Source organism: Juglans microcarpa x Juglans regia, chromosome 8S (genome assembly GCF_004785595.1).
Source record: "Juglans microcarpa x Juglans regia isolate MS1-56 chromosome 8S, Jm3101_v1.0, whole genome shotgun sequence".
NCBI classification, from domain to species: Eukaryota; Viridiplantae; Streptophyta; class Magnoliopsida; order Fagales; family Juglandaceae; genus Juglans; species Juglans microcarpa x Juglans regia.
Genome location: NC_054609.1, coordinates 15,947,065 through 15,966,303, shown reverse-complemented (window position 1 = coordinate 15,966,303; position 19,239 = coordinate 15,947,065). Strand labels below are relative to the sequence as shown.

Sequence of the window (19,239 nt, the reverse complement as noted above, 5' to 3'; positions counted from 1 at the left end):
CCCTTTTATTAATTTCTAGATTAATTCTATAAATAAATTGGAATCATGGACTCCCACGGCCTCTTTAGAAGAGAATTTATAAAGAGGTGGGAACTATATATATCCTTTTAACTGGTCGTTGAACGTCTATAAAAATAAAAGAAATATTAAAAAAAAAATTAATCTCACACAATCTGGAGAAATTTCTCAAAAGTTACTTTTGTCGGTGAGTGAAATTTAGGTCCTATTGGTATATTGGATTTAAATGATTTTATATTTCATATTGTATTCAGGTCGTTATTGTACGTAATTCATTTTTTCTAACGAATGTGGATTTTTAAAATCTAATCACTGGTATTTATAGTATATTTTTTCATTGCTTTATTTATTTTTTCTTCTTTCATTTATTTGCATTTTGAGGCGTTAAATTATTATTACTATTTTCTTCGTCTCTTCAATTATGTATTCTACATTCACTCATGATTCCATGAAATCTGTATGAAGGAGAAAAATATTTTTTGACATGAATAGTGTAGACATGAGTAATATTTGACATGTTTTTCAAATGTGTAAAAGAGCGAGTGTGAATTCTGAGAATTTTTGTATATGTTATATGAAAATATTTAATTTGAATCTATTTTTTATCATATAAAAATGATATGAATATGTTCCACACTTTGTTTGATATGATATGCATCTGAAAAACCTTTGGCATGACTTTCTATTTCTATTCTAATTTTAGTACTGGTTCTGATATGATATTTCTGATTCTGTTATATAGTTGGTACCAACACTTCTAATATGATATGAGTGCACCCACTTTAAAAACAAATTGATTTTTCTGGTATTCTTTTCTATGTGCACACTCGGAGTTTCAAGAATGAATAATAAAAAGTTTCATATTCTGATACTGCCTAGTTTGGCCACCGAGGATAGCACAACTCTACCACGGGGGTTAAACATAGTATATGATATGACATGGTGATACAAGAACATGATATGAAATGATATGATAAGATGAAGATGTTCAGTCATGTTATGCCAAATGGTCTTTGAATATGAACAGTTGGTTTTTGAATATGAATACTTTGAAATGTCGCTTTGATAATCTGATAAAACATTTTTTGAGATATGCATATTGAAAATTGAAATGATTTGTTACTGCATTATGAAAAGGCACATACTTATTACGGAAGACTGCACAAAATCTGCCTAGCATTATTTCTGCCTAGTCAACAGAGATTTCCATAAATCTGCCTAGCATTATTTGTGGCGCCCCCAAACCCCCTTATATAAAATACACGGGGATCGAGACGCCGGGATGAAGACAACACGGTCACGCATCCCAACGAAAGTGCCAAGTGTGTGTACATGCAATATAGTACAATAAAAATGCAGCGGATAATTAAGTCTACTAAGTACCAGAATTTAAAATACAATCTAAATATCAGAAGAGGTTTAAAAGCATTTATACAGTCATCCCAAAATAAAGTTTAACACATGTCCCAAATACAAATGAGTAAAATAAAATAACAAAGCCAGTGATCCCAGATCACTCCTCGGGCGGAGCCGTCTCCTCAGGCTCGCCCTCCTCCTCCTCATCTGTATCAAAATCTGCGTTACCACATAATGGTACCGCAGGTAAGTATAACCCAAATAATCCTCAGGAATAAAATGCATTTAATACAACCAACATGCATGCATATGATGAAATATGCATTTTCCTCAAAACATCATTTTCCCTGAAAATAGATATTTTCTCCAACACACGCCAAAATCCCATTTGGCCCAAAAATAGTCCGTAAAACATTTTCCCAGAAAATGATTTACACAAAATCCAACGCACACTATTTTTCCAGAAAATAGACAATTAATTCGTTATTACCCTATGCACTATGGCCTCCCCTATGGACCATCCGCATGTCCTGGCTTCGTAGCGGTGCTCAGTTCCACGCCCGACGCGTACATGGCCAAGCACCCACACTACGCAACGAGCGATGCCCAGTTCCGCGCCCAGCGCGTACGTGGCCAGACATCCTCTAGTCCTCGCCAGCAGAAGGACCACAGAGTCGGCACGAATCTCTCGTCCGATCCCATTGTCGCCCGGCGATAATCTAGGGGACGTAACTCAGTATATTCCGCTCCCGAGTAACCAGAGGAGCTCCACCGAGATAATGTCCCATCTCGGCTTGGGGTCGTGATACACACGCACCCAAATTCCATACTCATATGAAAACCCAGTTTTCATAAACACATGAACATGAATGCAATACACGAAAATCCAGTTTTCCTTTACAAACATGATCATGAGTGCCAAATGCAATGTACATGAACCAACACAATATCCAAACCAACAATTACCAATCCAATCAAATCCAACCAAACAACTCCAATCACCAATCCATCCGACTCCCGTACTCCTCGGACTCAGTCCGGCAAAACCAATCAACAGTTCAAATACAGTGAAATGTGTTAGTGCAAAAATACATTAAATTCACAAGAATTCTTTGAAGAAATACTTACAGCGCTATATAGCAATTTTCGATAGATCACGAAGCTGCAAGAAATGATGTTTGAGCAACGTAACAGTGCAAAATACACTGTGGCCGTGGGTCACAAATACCCACTTTCAAACGAGGACAAACGAAGACCCAAAAATGATAGGGTAGGGCCTAAGGAGGTCGGTGAAGCTAGTGGTAGTGAAGGTTGGCCGTGGGTGGCGGCGCAATGGGCGGTAGAAGACCAAAATACCCAAATCGGAAATGTAGATGGTGGAGCTTCACCGGTGGCGGATCGGAGTTGGGGTTGGGTCCAATGGGTTGCCAAGAGGTCGAGGATGAAGTGGTGTGAAGGTGGTGGCCAATGGTGGTGCGACGGCGGCGCAGCGGCGGAAAGAGTGCCGCGGCTTCAATGGGCTCGTGGTGGCTAACGGCGGCGCGAATGGAGGTGAGGTTGGTGGGGTAAGGTTGCCGGCAACTGGGGAAGCTAACGGGCTGGGCAGTGTTGACCACCGCCGACGCACGGCGGCGCTGGGTGGTGAAGAAGGAACGGACGGAAGAGAGAGGGAGGGGGGACGAGCCTCGCGTGCGGGAAGGAAACTGAAGGAGAAATAAGGAAAAGAAAAGGAGAAAAGAAAAGGAGAGGAAAGAAAAAAATAGAGGGAAAAGAAATGAGGTCCAATCCTCATAACTTGGGTAACAAAAATGATCCAACGGAAACGATTTTAAAACCATAAGTTAAATAAAATAATTTAAACGTAATGGTAAAGTCAAATTAAATGCATAACAATAAATAAATATTAAGAAAGCACATAAAAATAATTTTCACCAAATTAAAATCATAGAAATAAACTCATTAAAAATCCAACCATTTTAAAATAAGAGGATAAATTTTTGAACAAATAAAAATAATCCTTCAGTAAAAATACACTAAAATACGGGGTGTTACATTATTTCTGCCCAGTCAACAGAGATTTCCATCCAAATTTAGAATTCTAGTTGTTACGAATCTTTTCATTCATTGTAAATTTATATTTTTCCATAATTACAGCAACGTACATATGTATTAGTTACCTAAAATAGGTTCTGCTCTTGTATATATTTTATTCAATGGTTAATGGAAAGTGTGGTGGTTTTTCCATTGAAACCGTGTGTGTGTCTTGAAATTTTATATGGTATCAGTAGAGCCTTTCTCCAACGAGCGAACAGATTCTTTTTTTCTAAAATGTCGTCTTCTGCAAATCAAACATCCCATTTCCTCCACCGAAAATGCCTTCATTGCTCTCAACATCACCATACAAATCAATGAGAAACTGACGCCATCCACCTTTCCTCAATGAAGAGCACAATTTGAAGCTCTCCTTATAGGATATAATCTCATTGACTATGTTCATGGAATTTCTCAGTGCCCCTCTCCTGCTGGCATCTCTCAAACCGAGTTGAACAAAACTCATTGGGTTCGTCAGGATAAATTAATCCTGAGCGCCATTTTGGCTTCCACCTCAACCACCATTACTCCTCTCATCGCCACTGCCAAAACCTCTCATGAGGCTTGGAAAAAACTTCATCACATGTATGCTATTAAATCTAGAACCTGAGCCATGCAACTCAAGGAAGAACTTACCTTGATTCAAAGAGGAAATCGCTCTATTCCTGACTATTTGCATGCGGTGAAAGCCCTTGCCGATGAGATCGCACTCATTGATCATCCAATATCTGATGATGATCTTACCCTTTATATTCTTAATTGATTGGGTTCTGATTTCAGAGAAATTACTGCACCAATTCGCGCCCGTGAAACATCTCTGGCCTTCGAAGAGCTTCACGACATTCTTGTGGGGCATGAAAGTTACCTGCGGCGTCTGGAGTCTTCGACTCAGCAGCTTGTGGCCTCTGCGAATTACTCTCATCGTCACAAGCAGAATGCTGGCTCCTATGGTGGGTCTCATTCGAAGGGCTCCTATAAGACTAATGGGCCTTCTCGGTCACTAGGCCAAAATAAAATTCCTCAAGGCCCATCCAAAGACAATCGCAAGTCTTCTACAAATCGGTCCACTCAGAGACGTTATCAACCGAAATGTCAACTTCGTGCTCAAATAGGCCATACGGCTAAGTCTTGCCCACAGCTCCATCAATCAGAAGTCATGGCTAACTGTGCAACTACTTCCAGTCAACAAGATCAGAAATAGCTTCTTGACTCTGCTGCTTCTCATAATATAACTGGTGACTTGGCGAATTTATCTATTCATTCTGAGTATGATGGCACTGATGAAGTTGTTATTGGTGATGGGTCAGGTTTGGCAGTCTCACATATTGGTTCTTTGACTTTAAAATCACCAACACAGACATTTATCCTTCGTGATACTCTTTGTGTTCCTAATATTTGCAAAAACTTAATTTCTGTTCATCATTTCACATCTCAAAATAATGTTTTTCTTGAGTTTCACCCCTTTCATTTTCCTGTGAAGGATCGGACTACGGGGGCGACCTTACTAAGAGGTGCATGTGAAAGCGGTGTTTATCATTTTCCGAACTCACTGGTGGGCTCCTCCTCTAAACTTGTTGCAAATGTTCATGAACGTACATCATTTGATGGGTGGCACAAGCGTCTTGGACATCCGTCCTTCAAAGTCGTTCAAAGCCTTGTCAATCATTTTTCTCTTCCTATTGTGAACAATAAAATGAATTCTCTGTATTTCTTTTTGTTCTATTAATAAAGCCCATCAACTTCCTTTTCGGCCCACGAGTTTTCAAAGTCATGCTCCTCTTGATATTATTTATACTGATGTGTGGAGACCCACTCATTGTGTTGGTCTAGATGGTTCACGCTATTATTTAATTTTTATTGACCATTACACAAAATATATGTGGTTTTATCCCATTAATGCAAAATCTTGTGTTAAGAGCATTTTTCCTCAATTCAAAAATCTTGTTGAGAAACGGTTTCAAGCAAAAATAAAAAGTCTTTACTCAGACAATGGGGGTGAATATGTCAGTCTCAAACCATTTCTCTCTCTACATGGGATTAGTCACTACACAACTGCCCCTCACACACCTCAACAAAATGGTGTATCTGAACGTCGTCATCGTCACTTAGTTGAGACTGGTCTCACCTTACTTCACGATGCCAATCTCCCTCTCTCATATTAACCTCACGCCTTTCATATTGCCACATATCTAATCAACCGTCAACCCACTCCTCTCCTTCAAAACAAATCACCCTTTGAGGCTCTTTTTGGACAAAAGCCTAATTATCTCAAATTAAAAACTTTTGGGTGTATCTGTTATCCCTTAACCAAGCCTTACAGTACACACAAAATCCAGCCCAAGTCCGTTCCGTGTGTCTTCATTGGATATTCTTTAACCCAAAATGCTTATCATTGTCTCGAGCGCACAACAAACAGAGTCTATCTCTCTCGGCATGTGCTTTTTATGAAGAAAAAACCCTAGCCTCCATCGGGTCCTCATTCTCTCTGTCTGCGCCATCTTCTTCAAATGTTGCCCAGCCCGCATACACTCCGGTGGCTCCTCCTCCTGCTGCACCAGTGGTTTCAGAATCTGCAATTGCCGAGGACCCGTCTCCTCCAGGTAATTCTCCTCCAGGTAATTCTTCTCCCTCTTACTCTCCGATTTTTTCAAATCCTTCGGATCATCTCAATACTTCATCTCTGTCGGTCCCATGTGTGATTGAAAATACTTGTGAATCTGCTCATTCCCCTCACCCTGTTACACAGTTAGGTCCGATAGCTACCCAAGTTTCCTCTTCACCTCACTCTGTTTCTCACTTAGGTCCGATAGTCATACCACCATCCCCAACTCGCCGAACCCACTTCATGACTACTCGATCCATGAATAATATTTTCAAACCCAAACAGCTCAATATTGTCACAAAACATCCTCTTCCTCAAAGTCTAGAACCAACGTGTGTGACTCAGGCCTTATCCATGCCACAGTGGCGTGAAGCCATGTCTGATGAGCTCACTGCTCTTATGAGACATGGCACCTGGGACTTAGTTCCACCTCCAGCTGGTTGTAATCCCGTGAGTTGTAAGTGGGTTTTCCGTGTTAAGCGAAAAGCTAATGGCTCAATCGATCGCTTCAAAGCTTGACTTGTTGCCAAAGGGTATCATCAAAGGCCTGGGATTGATTACACAGAAACCTTTAGTCCAGTTGTCAAACCAGCAACCATTTGGTCTGTGCTTATTGTTGCTGTCATGCAAGGTTGGATTTTAAGGCAAACAGATGTTAATAATGCTTTTTTGCACAGTGAGCTTACTGAGGATGTTTATATGAGCCAACCACTAGGGTTTAAGGATCAGTCAAAACCAAATCATGTGTGCAGGTTACGTAAGCTGGTATTCTACTCTTAAGGATGCTCTTATTCATCTTGGCTTTCATAACTCTAAGGCCGACTCTTCATTGTTCATTTATCAAAGTAGCTCACTTATATGTTATTTTTTGGTATATGTGGATGATCTTGTGTGCTCACTGGGAATGATTCAAGTTTTGTGCAATCTATTATTCAGCAACTTGGTGCTAAATTTTCCTTAAAAGATATGGGCAATCTTCACTTTTTTTTGGGAGTGGAAGTTATCCCAACTCGTGTAGGTTTATTCTTGTCACAGCATAAATATGTTCGTGACTTGCTGTCCAAAACAAACATGGTTGGTGCTAAGGATGTCTCAACTCCGTTATCTACTAGTACATCCTTAAAATTGGTTGATGGTATTGCTTCTTTTGATAGTACTGAATTTCGTCGTGTCATTGGGAGTCTTCAATATCTTTCACTTACTCGTCCTGACATTTCTTTTGCCGTTAACAAGTTGTCTCAATTTATGCACAAGCCCACAAATACACACTAGACAACAGTTAAAAGACTACTTCGTTATCTGAAGCAGACTATATTTCACGGTATTCAGCTTAAAAAGGATACCTCTTAGCATCTCACAACGTATTCTGATGCTGATTGGGTTGGGAATGTTGATGATCGTACTTCTACTTCCGCTTATATCAGCTTTCTCGACCACAATCCTATTTCCTAGAGTTCCAAAAAACAATGGGCTGTTGCATGCTCATCTACAGAAACTGAATACAGATCATTAGCAAATGCAGCCTCGGAAACAATGTGGTTATTAAGTCTTCTCAATGAACTCGGATTCCCCCTCAAAGCTCCACCTTCACTGCTCTGTGACAACCTTGGAGCCACTCATCTCAGCTTTAATCCGGTTCATCACTCTCGAATGAAGCACATCCAAATTGATCTTCATTTTGTACGTGACTTGGTTCAAAAAGGCACTCTTAATGTCAGACACGTTCATACCCAGGACCAGCTTGCGGATTTGTTGACCAAACCTTTGTCTAGGCAGCGTTCTGAAATTCTTCGATCCAAGATTGGCCTTACCGATGGAAGCTCCATCTTGCGGGGGCGTATTACGGAAGACTACACAAAATCTGCCTAGCATTATTTCTGCCCAGTCAACAGAGATTTCCATCCAAGTTTAGAATTCCAGCTGTTAGGAATCTTTTCATTCATTGTAAATTTATATTCTTCCATAATTACAGCAACGTATATATGTATTAGTTACCTAAAATAGGTTCTGCTCTTGTATATATTTTATTCAATAGTTAATGGAAAGTGTGGTGGTTTTTCCATTGAAACCGTGTGTGTGTCTTGAAATTTTATAATACTTACATACTAGTATATGTGATTTGTTTACTAAGTTGTTGATAACTCATTCCCTTATCTTCACAATACTTTTCAGATGATGTTGATGGTTTGGCGGGGGATCAGAAATAGAAAAGTGAGCAAAGCTAGATGAGGATAGGGGAGTTGAGTACCTAAGGGTACCATTGCTAGAGTTTCGTTTCATTATTTGGATTTCATTATGTTATTTGGTTTAGTGAGACTTATAGAAATTACTAGTTTATTATGTAGAAGTTATTTGGAGATTGGGGAAACGTTAATTTATGTTATTTGAGTTATTAAGTTGATGACCTTATGGAGAAAATTTGTGTACGTATTGAGTTGAAAAAGAGGAATTTATATTTTTATTGGAACTTTTGGAGATTATGTGTATTGGGGACATGATTATAGAGTGACAGGTGGTAATTCTCCCACCGGCCTTCCGGGTATGGGGCGTTACATTTACGGTACCTCTCGCGCAATTCTCGAAACAGTACTTTGGGACTCTTGCAAATTTGCAGTACCCAAAACCAAGTTGGTTGTGAGACTCTTATTTTAGATTCTTCTTACTGTTTGGCTATTCTTTGCTCATTTTCTTGATTCATTTCCTCCTTCCGAAGAGAACAATGGTTTTCGTAGAGGTCATTCTTGGTGCATCCGTTGGTGCATGCCTTCAAGTACTGTTTGACCGGTTAACGAAGCTCAAATTGCCGAACTTTGCCTGCCGAGAGGGAGTTCAAGAATGGTTGGAGGATTGGAAGGAAAAGTTTTCACAAGTTCAGATGGCGTTTGAAGATGCACCTGAGGAACATTACACTAAAGAACTAGTCAAAGCATGGCTTACTGATTTCAAACAATTGGCATACAACGTGGAAGATATTCTGGATGAGCTGTCCACGGAAGCTAATTCGCACCGCATGTTGATTGACGAAAATGGGGCTGCAGGCACGAGTAAGGTACGGAATCTTGTCACTGCTTGTGTTACTGGTTTGTCTCCAAGTACTGGTGTTCATTTGAAGAGTGTGATGAGAAAAATGAAAGAGGACATCACTCCTCGATTAGATGAACTTATGGCACGAAAAGATAAACTGAACTTAGATAAAAATGTTGTTGGGACGGCAAACACAAGAACAAAGAAAACGCCTTCAACTTCTTTGGTGCGGACCACAGATCACATGTATGGCAGGGAGGAGGATGCAGAGGCTGTACTTAAATTATTGCTCAGTGATGCTGCTTCAACTGAAGTAAACGTGATTTCTATAATTGGTATGGTGGGTATAGGCAAGACAACACTCGCCAAGTATATATACAATGATAAAAAAGTGAAAAACTTTTTTAATCTGAAAGCATGGGTTTATGTTTCTAAAGATTTTGATGTTGAGGCGATTACAAAAACAATATTACTCCAGGCGCAACCTGAAATCAACTGTAACAACATGGATCTAAATCGGCTGCAACTCAAACTCAAAGAGGCAATACGTAGGAAGAGGTTTCTAATTGTTCTGGATGATGTTTGGAATCGTGACTCTTTTCAGTGGACTCTCCTGTGTGCTCCTTTCGAAGCAATGGCTCCAAGAAGCAGCATTATCATCACAACTCGTGATCAAGAAGTCTCGTCACGGATGACCGCCTTTAAAGTTAAACCTTACAGGTTAGGATCATTGTCAAATGATGCTTGTTTGTCTCTATTTGCCCAACATGCATTGCATTCAAGAGATTTTAGTGCACATCCGGAGCTTAAAGATATTAGTGAGAAAATTGTAAGAAAATTTTACTGCTTGCCTCTAGCGGTAAAAGCAGTCGGAAGCCTCTTACACAATAAGGAAGAAAGTAAGTGGGATTTAGTTTTAAACAGAAACATATGGGATACATTGGAGGAAAGTGGAATTGCTTCAATTCTTATGTCGATTTATCACCATCTCCCCTTACATTTAAAGAGGTGCTTCGCATACTGTTCTATATTCCCAAAAGACTATGAATTTGAGAAGACTCAGGTGGTTCGATTATGGATGGCAGAAGGTTTGATTCAACAAGAAGAGAACATCGAAATGGAAGATTTGGGTATGGAGTATTTTGACAATCTGGTTTCATGGTCAGTTTTTCAACAGTCTGGCAAGGACAAATCAAGATTTCTAATGCATGAGATCGTCAATTATCTTGCTAAATTGGCAGCAGGAGATACATGCTTTAGAATGCAGGAGAGAGCTGAGGGAAATGAGCAAGATCAGGATAATTTTGAAAAGATCCGCCACCTGTCTTACTTGGGTGGTGAATACGATAGTTTTGACATGTTTGACGTAGTTTCTAGACTCACTAATTTGCGTACCTTCTTACCTCTTACTCCAGTCACTTGTTATCTGGATTTCCGTGTTCCTCTTCAATTGTACCCAAGATTACAAAGGCTAAGGGTTCTCTCTCTAAGGGGGTACGTCATAACTGAGCTATCTGATTCAATTGGTAAGTTAAAGCTTCTAAGGTACCTCGACCTTTCCAAAACTTCGATCAGAAGCATGCCCGAATCAATGACTGATCTCTACAACTTACAGACATTGCTGTTAGAGGATTGTTTTCATTTAGAGAAATTGCCTTCGATGTTTGGGAACCTGGTCAACCTTCGCCACCTCAATATTCTAGGAGCAACTAAATTGAAAGGAATGCCTAGGCAAATAGGTCAATTAAAATTTCTCCAAACACTGTCTAATGTGGTTATTGGAGACGGTGGTTGCTTCGGAATAAAAGATCTAGCATCTTTGTCACATCTTCAAGGGACACTCTGCATTTCAAACTTGGAGAAAGTGACTGAACTCCAACATGCAAGGGACGCTGATTTAATAAATAAGACCAAAATTAGTGTTTTGTCGTTGGAATGGAGTGAAAGCATGAGGGATGGAACAAATGAGTTAAATGTACTCAACGTGCTACAGCCTCACAACGGTTTGAAAGTGCTTACTATTAGCTGCTATGGTGGTACAGAATTTCCGAGTTGGTTAAAAAGTCCTTCCTTTCATGATATGGAGGTCTTGACAATTGAGAATTGTAAAGAGTGCGAGTCATTGCCACCAATTGGGCAATTACCAGCACTAAAAGTCCTTTCCATCCGCGGCATGGATAAAGTGATGAATGTTGGTCCTGAGTTTCATGGGGCTGGTGTCTCGCCTTTTAGATCGTTGGAGACTTTGCATTTCGAAAATATGAAAGAGTGGAAGGGCTGGAGTTCTTGTGAAGAATTCCCAAATTTATGTGAGCTTTCACTTAGAAGTTGTCCCAAGCTATTGGGATATATACCGAAACACCTTCCTTTGCTAAAGAAGGTTCAGATAGATGGTTGTGGGAAGTTACGGATCTTAGTTTCAAACTTTCCGGATCTCTGTGAACTAGAAGTCGAGGGATCAAAAGGAGTGGTGGGCAGAAGTATGGATGGCATCAGCTCATCAGAACTCGGGTTTCTTTCTAAAAGTTTAAGATTCACATCTCAAATAGAAGGGTTTTCAATGCAGTGGCTCACAAATGTAGAAGATCTAACTATTTTTGCATGTGAGGAGTTAAAATGTTTGTGGTCTGTCGTTGAGGAACCATTGCCACATCTCCAATTTCTTCGTCTTCTGCACATTGATAACTGTCCCAAACTAGTTTCTTTGGTGTCAGAAGAAGTAGAAGCACGCCTCCAACAGGGTACGCCATCCATGCTCACAGAAATCGTGATCAAGAATTGCATGGTCCTGAAATCCTTACCAAAGGCAATGATGTATAACAACAATTGTCTTCAGCTGATTCGAATTGTAAAATGTGATTCGCTAAAGCATATTGCAAGAGGCCAGCTACCACCAACTGTAAAGCGATTAGAGGTAAGTTACTGCCAGAACATGGAGATAATTTTGCTGGTGGATAGTGATACCAGCAGTTGCAGCAGCACCACATCTCAACTTCAATACCTGACAATTCAATACTGTCCCTCTCTCAAATCCTTGACATCATGCAGAGAGTTACCTAGATCACTCAAACACCTCAATTTGTTGGGGTGTCCACAGCTGGAGTCAATTGCGAACAGGTTTCATTATAACTCGTTTCTTGAATGCATTAAAATCTCAGATAGTGAAAACCTTCAGTCCTTACCCACTGGCATAAACGCTCTCAGCACTCTACGTGATATTGATATTAGGAATTGTCCGAGTCTTCATTTGTCCTTGGACCGAGATTTGCTCCCTGCCAACCTGAGAGTACTTCATATATCTGACTGTGTGGAGGTGTCGGCCCTACCCGAAGCCATACACAACCTCACCTCCCTTGAAAAATTGACAATGCACCATTGTTCAGTAGTTCCTTTTCCGAAACCAAATCTTCTCACCAACCTAGCATCACTTACGATATCTCATGTCAGAAACAGTACTGATGCCTCTTTTGGGTGGGGGTTGGACAATCTTATCTCTCTTAATAAACTTGAAATTAGAAAATTTGAGCCTGTGTCCTTTTCAAAGATCATGTTTCCTGCCTCTCTAAAAATCCTCACCATCTCAGACTTTCCGAATCTGAAACATCTATCTTCCAAGGGCTTTTCAAAACTCGTCTCTCTTAAAGAACTGTATATCTCTGAGTGCAGAAAGTTAGAGTTCTTTTCAAAGGATGGCCTACCTCCCTCACTTCTGAAACTTTGTCTCATTAAGTGCGAAAAGCTACGGTCCTTTCCAAAAAAAGGGTTGCCTCTCTCACTGCAGGAACTTTACGTCTTTCAATGTCCCAAGCTGGCAAAACGTTGCAACAAAGATCAAGGACGAGAAGGGAGAAAGAAAGCTCACGTCCTTCGCGTTCAATTTCATACAAATCTCAATCGAAGGCCATCCGATCCCCTTTGAATCATGTGGATATTGAAGGCATCCAGTCGCTGCTATTTATTGCTCCCAAGTCTGATTGGTTTTGCCCAAAACAGATCCAATAATTTTTAGTCATCACACCCTTAGCATTAAGGGAAAACATGAAGATAGTCTTCCTCGACTAGATATTGATGGTATTTGCTCTTTCTTCTTTTCTGGTTTGTTTCTTTGGGTAGAAGGGGGAATTATTATTACTCCTATGATTAACTGGTTACGTTTATCAGATCTCCTTTGCACCGAACTGCATGATAATGAACTGATCATGAAGCAAATGAATAAGAAGAGGTATGTTTTGCTGCTCATGCAACATCTTGTATAGTAGTCTTTAAGATTAATTATTGCTACTGGGGTCGGGAATCCAACTTTGGAGGACGGCCGGATTAGTAATCTTGCTAATAAGATTTTTTCTTTTTTTTTGCATAATAAATACTCTGTTTATGATTTTTAAAAAATTATAAATTATTTCTTCTTAATGATCTAAGGCTAAGGCTGTGTTTGGATTAGAGGTGGCAATATGTCATGACACAACCCACATGAACCTAATACGAACACGATACGAAATTAGTAGATTTGTATTTGATGTTAACGAGTTCGGGTCAAAACAGGTTGACTCATTCATACATGATTTCTAAATAGGTCAATAAAGGGTTAAACACGAAATCAATCCGTTTTGACCCATTTCGAATTTATTTCAAAATTAAAATTTATTATTGTTAAGTTGTAGTATTGATATTTCTTAGTATGCTTATGTTTTTATTGTTTTTATTGTAATTTTAGATCTATATTTATATTTATATTTGCTATTGTATGGTTTGTAATATTAGTGGTAGCCAGAAATTGAATCCTGTGTAATTTTGATTTTTTAAAATAAGTTTTTAAGGGGTCAGTGTGTATTTTATGGGCTTTTGAAACCCTGAACTCAGACAAGAAGTTGAGGATCCTCAATTTGTGTCTGTGATCCCCATGGTTACCTGTATAATGAATGCTAATTGTTATTAATTGTTTGATGCTTGTAGATGGTTCAAAACACTGGTGCAAGTGCCATCTGAAAATTGCAATACGCGGAAGTACTACACTCACCGTCTTTGCCTGAAGTGATCATAACCTTCACTTCAAATTTGATACTCAGTTGTAAATACTGTGGCGAAAGGGTGCGTATGTTTATGCATTTATGCCTATTCTGATATTGGAGGTTGCCTGTTGAGACTCGACAGATCAGACCTCTTTGTTCATGAAATAGACATCCATTTAGAACATTTCCTAAATATCCAGAGGTGTGCAACTCCAGTAGTTAATTTGCTCTGTTAATATTTGCCTATATTGTTTTGTTTTTCCTCTGTTTTTTATCTGAATGATTGCATTGCTTCGTTTTCTGCCAAATGGTGCACTAATTACGAAAGAATTTATTAGCACTTTTATTGAAAATCAGCATTGCTGATTACTGGTTCTTTTTTTGTGATTTTTAATCTAGAAGTGAACATTTTTCTCAGTGCATATATGCATGTCACGAAGTGCAAGGTGTTACGACAAATATAAATATTAAAATCTAACTCAGTGCTTCCACCATCCAGTTAATTAGCTAGCTCCAAATAATATCATGTATCATGCATGCATATGATCCATTGTTGGAAAATCTTGTTATTTTAAGTTTAAAAAGAGTACTGAAAACGGAAAACCCATGCTTTCAGTCAAGAAATTAACATTACTTAGTTATATTAATATTTCCATTCGAATAATGGAAACTAAATCTATATAGATTCACAATATAAATTTACCTGTACGTATATAATCCAATGCTCGCATGTAATCTGCAGAATCCTTGATCAACTTTGGCTACTGATCCAGCCCTGAAAGAATCATGTCCTATTCATCATGTTGCGCCCCGGCCTGGCCCCTGCTTGTGTTTTGGCTGTAATCGTGATGCCGGGATCTAGACTACTTGGATCACACACCCCTCGCTTATTGTGACAAGCGTATGCTCACATATTTAAATAATGTTTACAGTTATATCGCAACAGAAAATAAAAAAGGTAGTTTTAAAAATTTAACTAACAGTACCAAAGAAATTTTAAATTCATCACAATCCAAATAACCAAAAGCCATAAGTCTTCAAACGATAGATAAAAGATTATTACAGTCATCCATAATTAGTCCAAAGCCAAAATAACACTTAAATACATAGGGAAAATAATCTCAATCTTCACTCCTCCGATAGAGGCGAACCTCCATGCTCATGCCCCAGATCATATACGTCCTCTGTTTCAAAATCTACAGTTTTAAGGAGTGGAACCCCAGATGGATCATCACAATGAGATTTCGCAAAATCTCAATAAGTGAAATAAGTCTAACCCTCAAATACATGTAGATGGATGGGCAAAGTTATGCATACAATTTACATAAGCAAGGACTTATAGTTAATACACACTAGACCCTAGACATCTATACCCTTTGAGTCCAATCATTTCACATGGCTCGAGACATTTCTAACCTCTAGAACCATTTCAAGATACACATTGGATCCAAGACATTTATACCCTCTAATTCCAATCATTTCACATGGCTCGAGACATTTATACCCTCTAGAACCATTTCAACATATATACCAGACTCGAGACATTTATACCCTTTGAATCTAATCATTTCACATGGCCCTAGACAACTATACCCTTTGGAACCATTTGAGTTGGTCTATTCGTAGTCAGCCAAGGAAATTTCAAACATGCCCACATACACCGACCACGACCTCTAACACTAGCCAACAGCTCCACCATTTTTGGTGCCCCTTCACGACGTTCGCACTGGTCCAGTCGCGGGACTCTGCAGACCGATGCACACTCGATCATCCAGATTTCCCGTTTGCGTTGTAAGTAACTCTCCAACGCGACCCTTGAGTTTAAGATGTGGATTTATCACTAACATTGTTTGTAGTCTGGTTGTGTTGAGATGAGCCTTGGGCCCGGTGAAGTTTTCGGAATGAAAATCGTAGTAGTGGTTGGAAGTGGGCCATGGGCCGGATGAACGATGAGATTTTACGTGTAGTTGGGTTTGTTAAACTGTGCACTTTGTGACTGTTGTGATGATGTATATTGTTTGATGTGTATTATGCCATGTCATCCAATATACTGTCTGCATGCATCTGCATATTTACCTTTGAAATTACTTGAGTACCCCTAATTATGCACGTTAATGCTAAACATAAATTGTTAGCACGGATTAGTCACCAAAATAAAATATTAAAAGCATTAACACAATAATTTGGTTATGAAGGGAAACCCTTTGAAGAACTCCTCAAAGGTAAAAACCCTACAGGGCAACCAAACCCAGGAAAGCCAATTTTATCGTTTGAGAGTATTACAAGTAAAACGTTTACAAAACTTTTGTAATTCAATATGTTTACCCAAGACACGCGACCTACTTGTCTTCTACCGCTGTAGGTAGTCAGAATATCTGATACTCTCCAATCTTTGTTTTTCCTACTGGAACCTCCATTGATTGAACTTGAACATGGCAACTCCCCCTTGGAGTATGCTCTCACTCAATCTCACGGATTGAGTCTTTTCGGAAAATCATTCTCTCAAGAATTTTCTCTTGCACGATCTCTTAAAGTTCTACTCAGATCTTCAAGCTCACAAATACTTGTGAATATGTGCAGTTCAAGTGTCACCGAACCCCTCAGCCGATTCTTCTATAAATAGACAATGTTGTCATTGATTTGGAGAAGGATTCTGCTGACATGTTTATCTAGAATCCCAGTCAGATACGTTGCTAACTATTTGCGAACATTTCGGAGTGGATCACTTCTTCAAGTCTGTTTCAGTTTCTTCAATAAAGCTTGCATCTTTATCTCTTCAACTGACTCTTAGACTCGAAGCACACATAGCACTCTTGTTGACTCTTATTTTATAATACAAACAAGATTTGATAAGAGCTACAATTCAAATACTTATCCTTATCGGATCACTACAGTCCTAGAGTCCTATTAAGATTACATTTATTCCTAACAGCATACGCATCTAATCCTACCCAAGCTTAAATTACATTTACAATCTCCCCCTTTGGTTGATTGATGATGCCAACATATATTGGATGAATGTAATCTAACCTGCAAAAACAACTAACCAACCACCAGCAAATATCTCATATAGACAGTCATACTCCATATCAAGTTTTATCATAGCAAAATATGTGAAGTAACAATGCGTCTAAACCTAAACACACATATATCAGTTTAATGTAGTACGCAAAATAAAACACACAAATCATTGTTTAATGTACAAACCAAATTGAAATAAATGTAAAATAATGGTAGTGGTGATTGCTGTAAGACCTAGCTCACTGCCATCCATGCACGTGGTTCACGGGTTCACGCCTTTGTCGCTTATTCACGTTCTTATTTCCATTTTCATGCATGTACGTTTATCCTTTTCATCTATGTTTTATCTCTTTACTATTTTTATCTTATATATATGTTAAACATCCTCAACCCTAGGTGATGTGCCTCTTTTTCCCCTCTTCACAGAAGGCCATAGTTTCTCTGCAAAACACCAAACCGAAGGGCTCAATCTGTAACTAGTAAACTGCCACCCGCAAAGCCGTTTCGCGTGCCGTAACTCCACCAAACACAGTCCCATCGGTACCTCAGCCACTCTGAGTCCATCACCCCAGTCGTGCGCCACCGCCCTCCGAGTACCCCGTCCGGTTCTCAACTATTGGTAAAAACCAGCACCCCTGTTTCCCACACAAAAAAAATAGAGAAACTACAAACCTCCACCGTGTGCCATCAACCTGCCAACCCTCGCTGCAAGCTGTCGTTCCGTCAGCCCCATTTCGCCGCACGCCACCTCAGTCTCTCTGTAAGCCACTACCATCCCCTCGCCGTGTCTCCCCTTTCGGCTTTGCTCTTCCTCTGTTTCCTCTCTCACAGTATCTCCTTCTCCCTCATTTTCAGCCCTCTCTCTCTCTCTCTCTCTCTCTCTCTCTGTGCGATGCCATCGGAAAGTCATCACCACCTCTGTCCAACGTCTGTTGTGCTCCCACGGTGCCGCTGCCTCGATTTTGTTTTTCGTGTGTATGTCCTTGCCGTCTCTCGCATTTTGTCTCTTCTGGTTTTAGCTTTGTTGTTAATAACAACTACTTAAAAAGGGAATTGTGGTTGTCTCAGGTAACTGGTAGGTGTGAAGGGTGTTTTTACCCTTTTGCCCTTTTTGTTTAAAACATCAGCTAAGTTGGTATTTTTTTTAACGGAAACGTGGGCTGCATGTGATTTTTTTTTTTATGTTTACACTTAGGCACATGTGGATTTATTTTGCTAAGTTGGTATTTTCAAGAGACTGATATTTTTATCGGATTGGTTATTAAATAAATACTGATAAATTTTTGGAATGATTAGTAAGTGCAAAATATTATTTTTGAATCCTTTTAAAAGAATATATTTTTTTCATTATTTAAACAAAAGTACGAGTTTCTGCTTATAATGATTTCAATATAGTTATATTATTTAGTATTATAAATTATAGTAAGATCTCTATCGTAAATAAGTTAGAATTAAATGTTTTAGTCGAAGTTATTAAATTGGATATTGATGAGTTCAGAAAGTGATGTTGGTATTTTAGAATTAATGAAAATTTTGGGATTTTGAGGAATTTAAAATAGGTTATTTTAGAAGTTTAGGCCTAAATATCGAAATACGAGATTGATTGGGAATTTATGGAAATCTATGTGATTATCTTATTGGTGTCTGTAACACCCCGTATTTTAGTGTATTTTTACTGAATGATTATTTTTTATTGTTCAAAAATTTATTCTCTTATTTTAAAATTGGTTGGATTTTTAGTGAGTTTATTTCTATGATTTTAATTTGGTGAAAATTATTTTTATGTGCTTTCTTAATATTTATTTATTGTTATGCATTTAAATTGCTTTTAATATTTAAATTAATTACCGTGGGATTTAATTATTTCAATTTGACTTTACCATTACGTTTAAATTATTTTATTTAATTTGTGGTTTTAAAATCGTTTCCGTTGGATCATTTTTGTGACCCAAGTTATGAGGATTGGACCTCATTTCTTTTCCCTCCATTTTTCTTTCCTTCCTTTTCTTTTCTTTCTTTTCTTTTTTCTTCTTTATTTTTCCCCTCCCCCGTGCGCGCGAACCAGCTCTCTCCCTCTCTCTTCCGTCCGTCACCTTCACCCAGCCTGCCGCCGTGAGC

The 19,239-nt window shown here is 38.9% G+C and overlaps 1 protein-coding gene across 1 annotated transcript; it reads left to right on the top strand.

The window, feature by feature from the left end:
- Positions 1–8,679: 8,679 nt before the first annotated feature.
- On the top strand, positions 8,680–14,469 carry LOC121244002 (putative disease resistance protein At3g14460). The gene is made up of 3 exons (XM_041142052.1): positions 8,680–13,162; positions 13,253–13,313; positions 14,045–14,469. The coding sequence occupies exon 1, from the start codon at positions 8,787–8,789 to the stop codon at positions 13,008–13,010; it is 4,224 nt and encodes a 1,407-aa protein (XP_040997986.1). The 5' UTR covers positions 8,680–8,786; the 3' UTR covers positions 13,011–13,162; positions 13,253–13,313; positions 14,045–14,469.
- The last annotated feature ends 4,770 nt before the right edge of the window (positions 14,470–19,239 follow it).

Excerpts from the sequence above, each read along its gene's own strand:
- LOC121244002 (XM_041142052.1), top strand. The coding sequence starts at position 8,787 with ATGGTTTTCGTAGAGGTCATTCTTGGTGCATCCGTTGGTGCATGCCTT.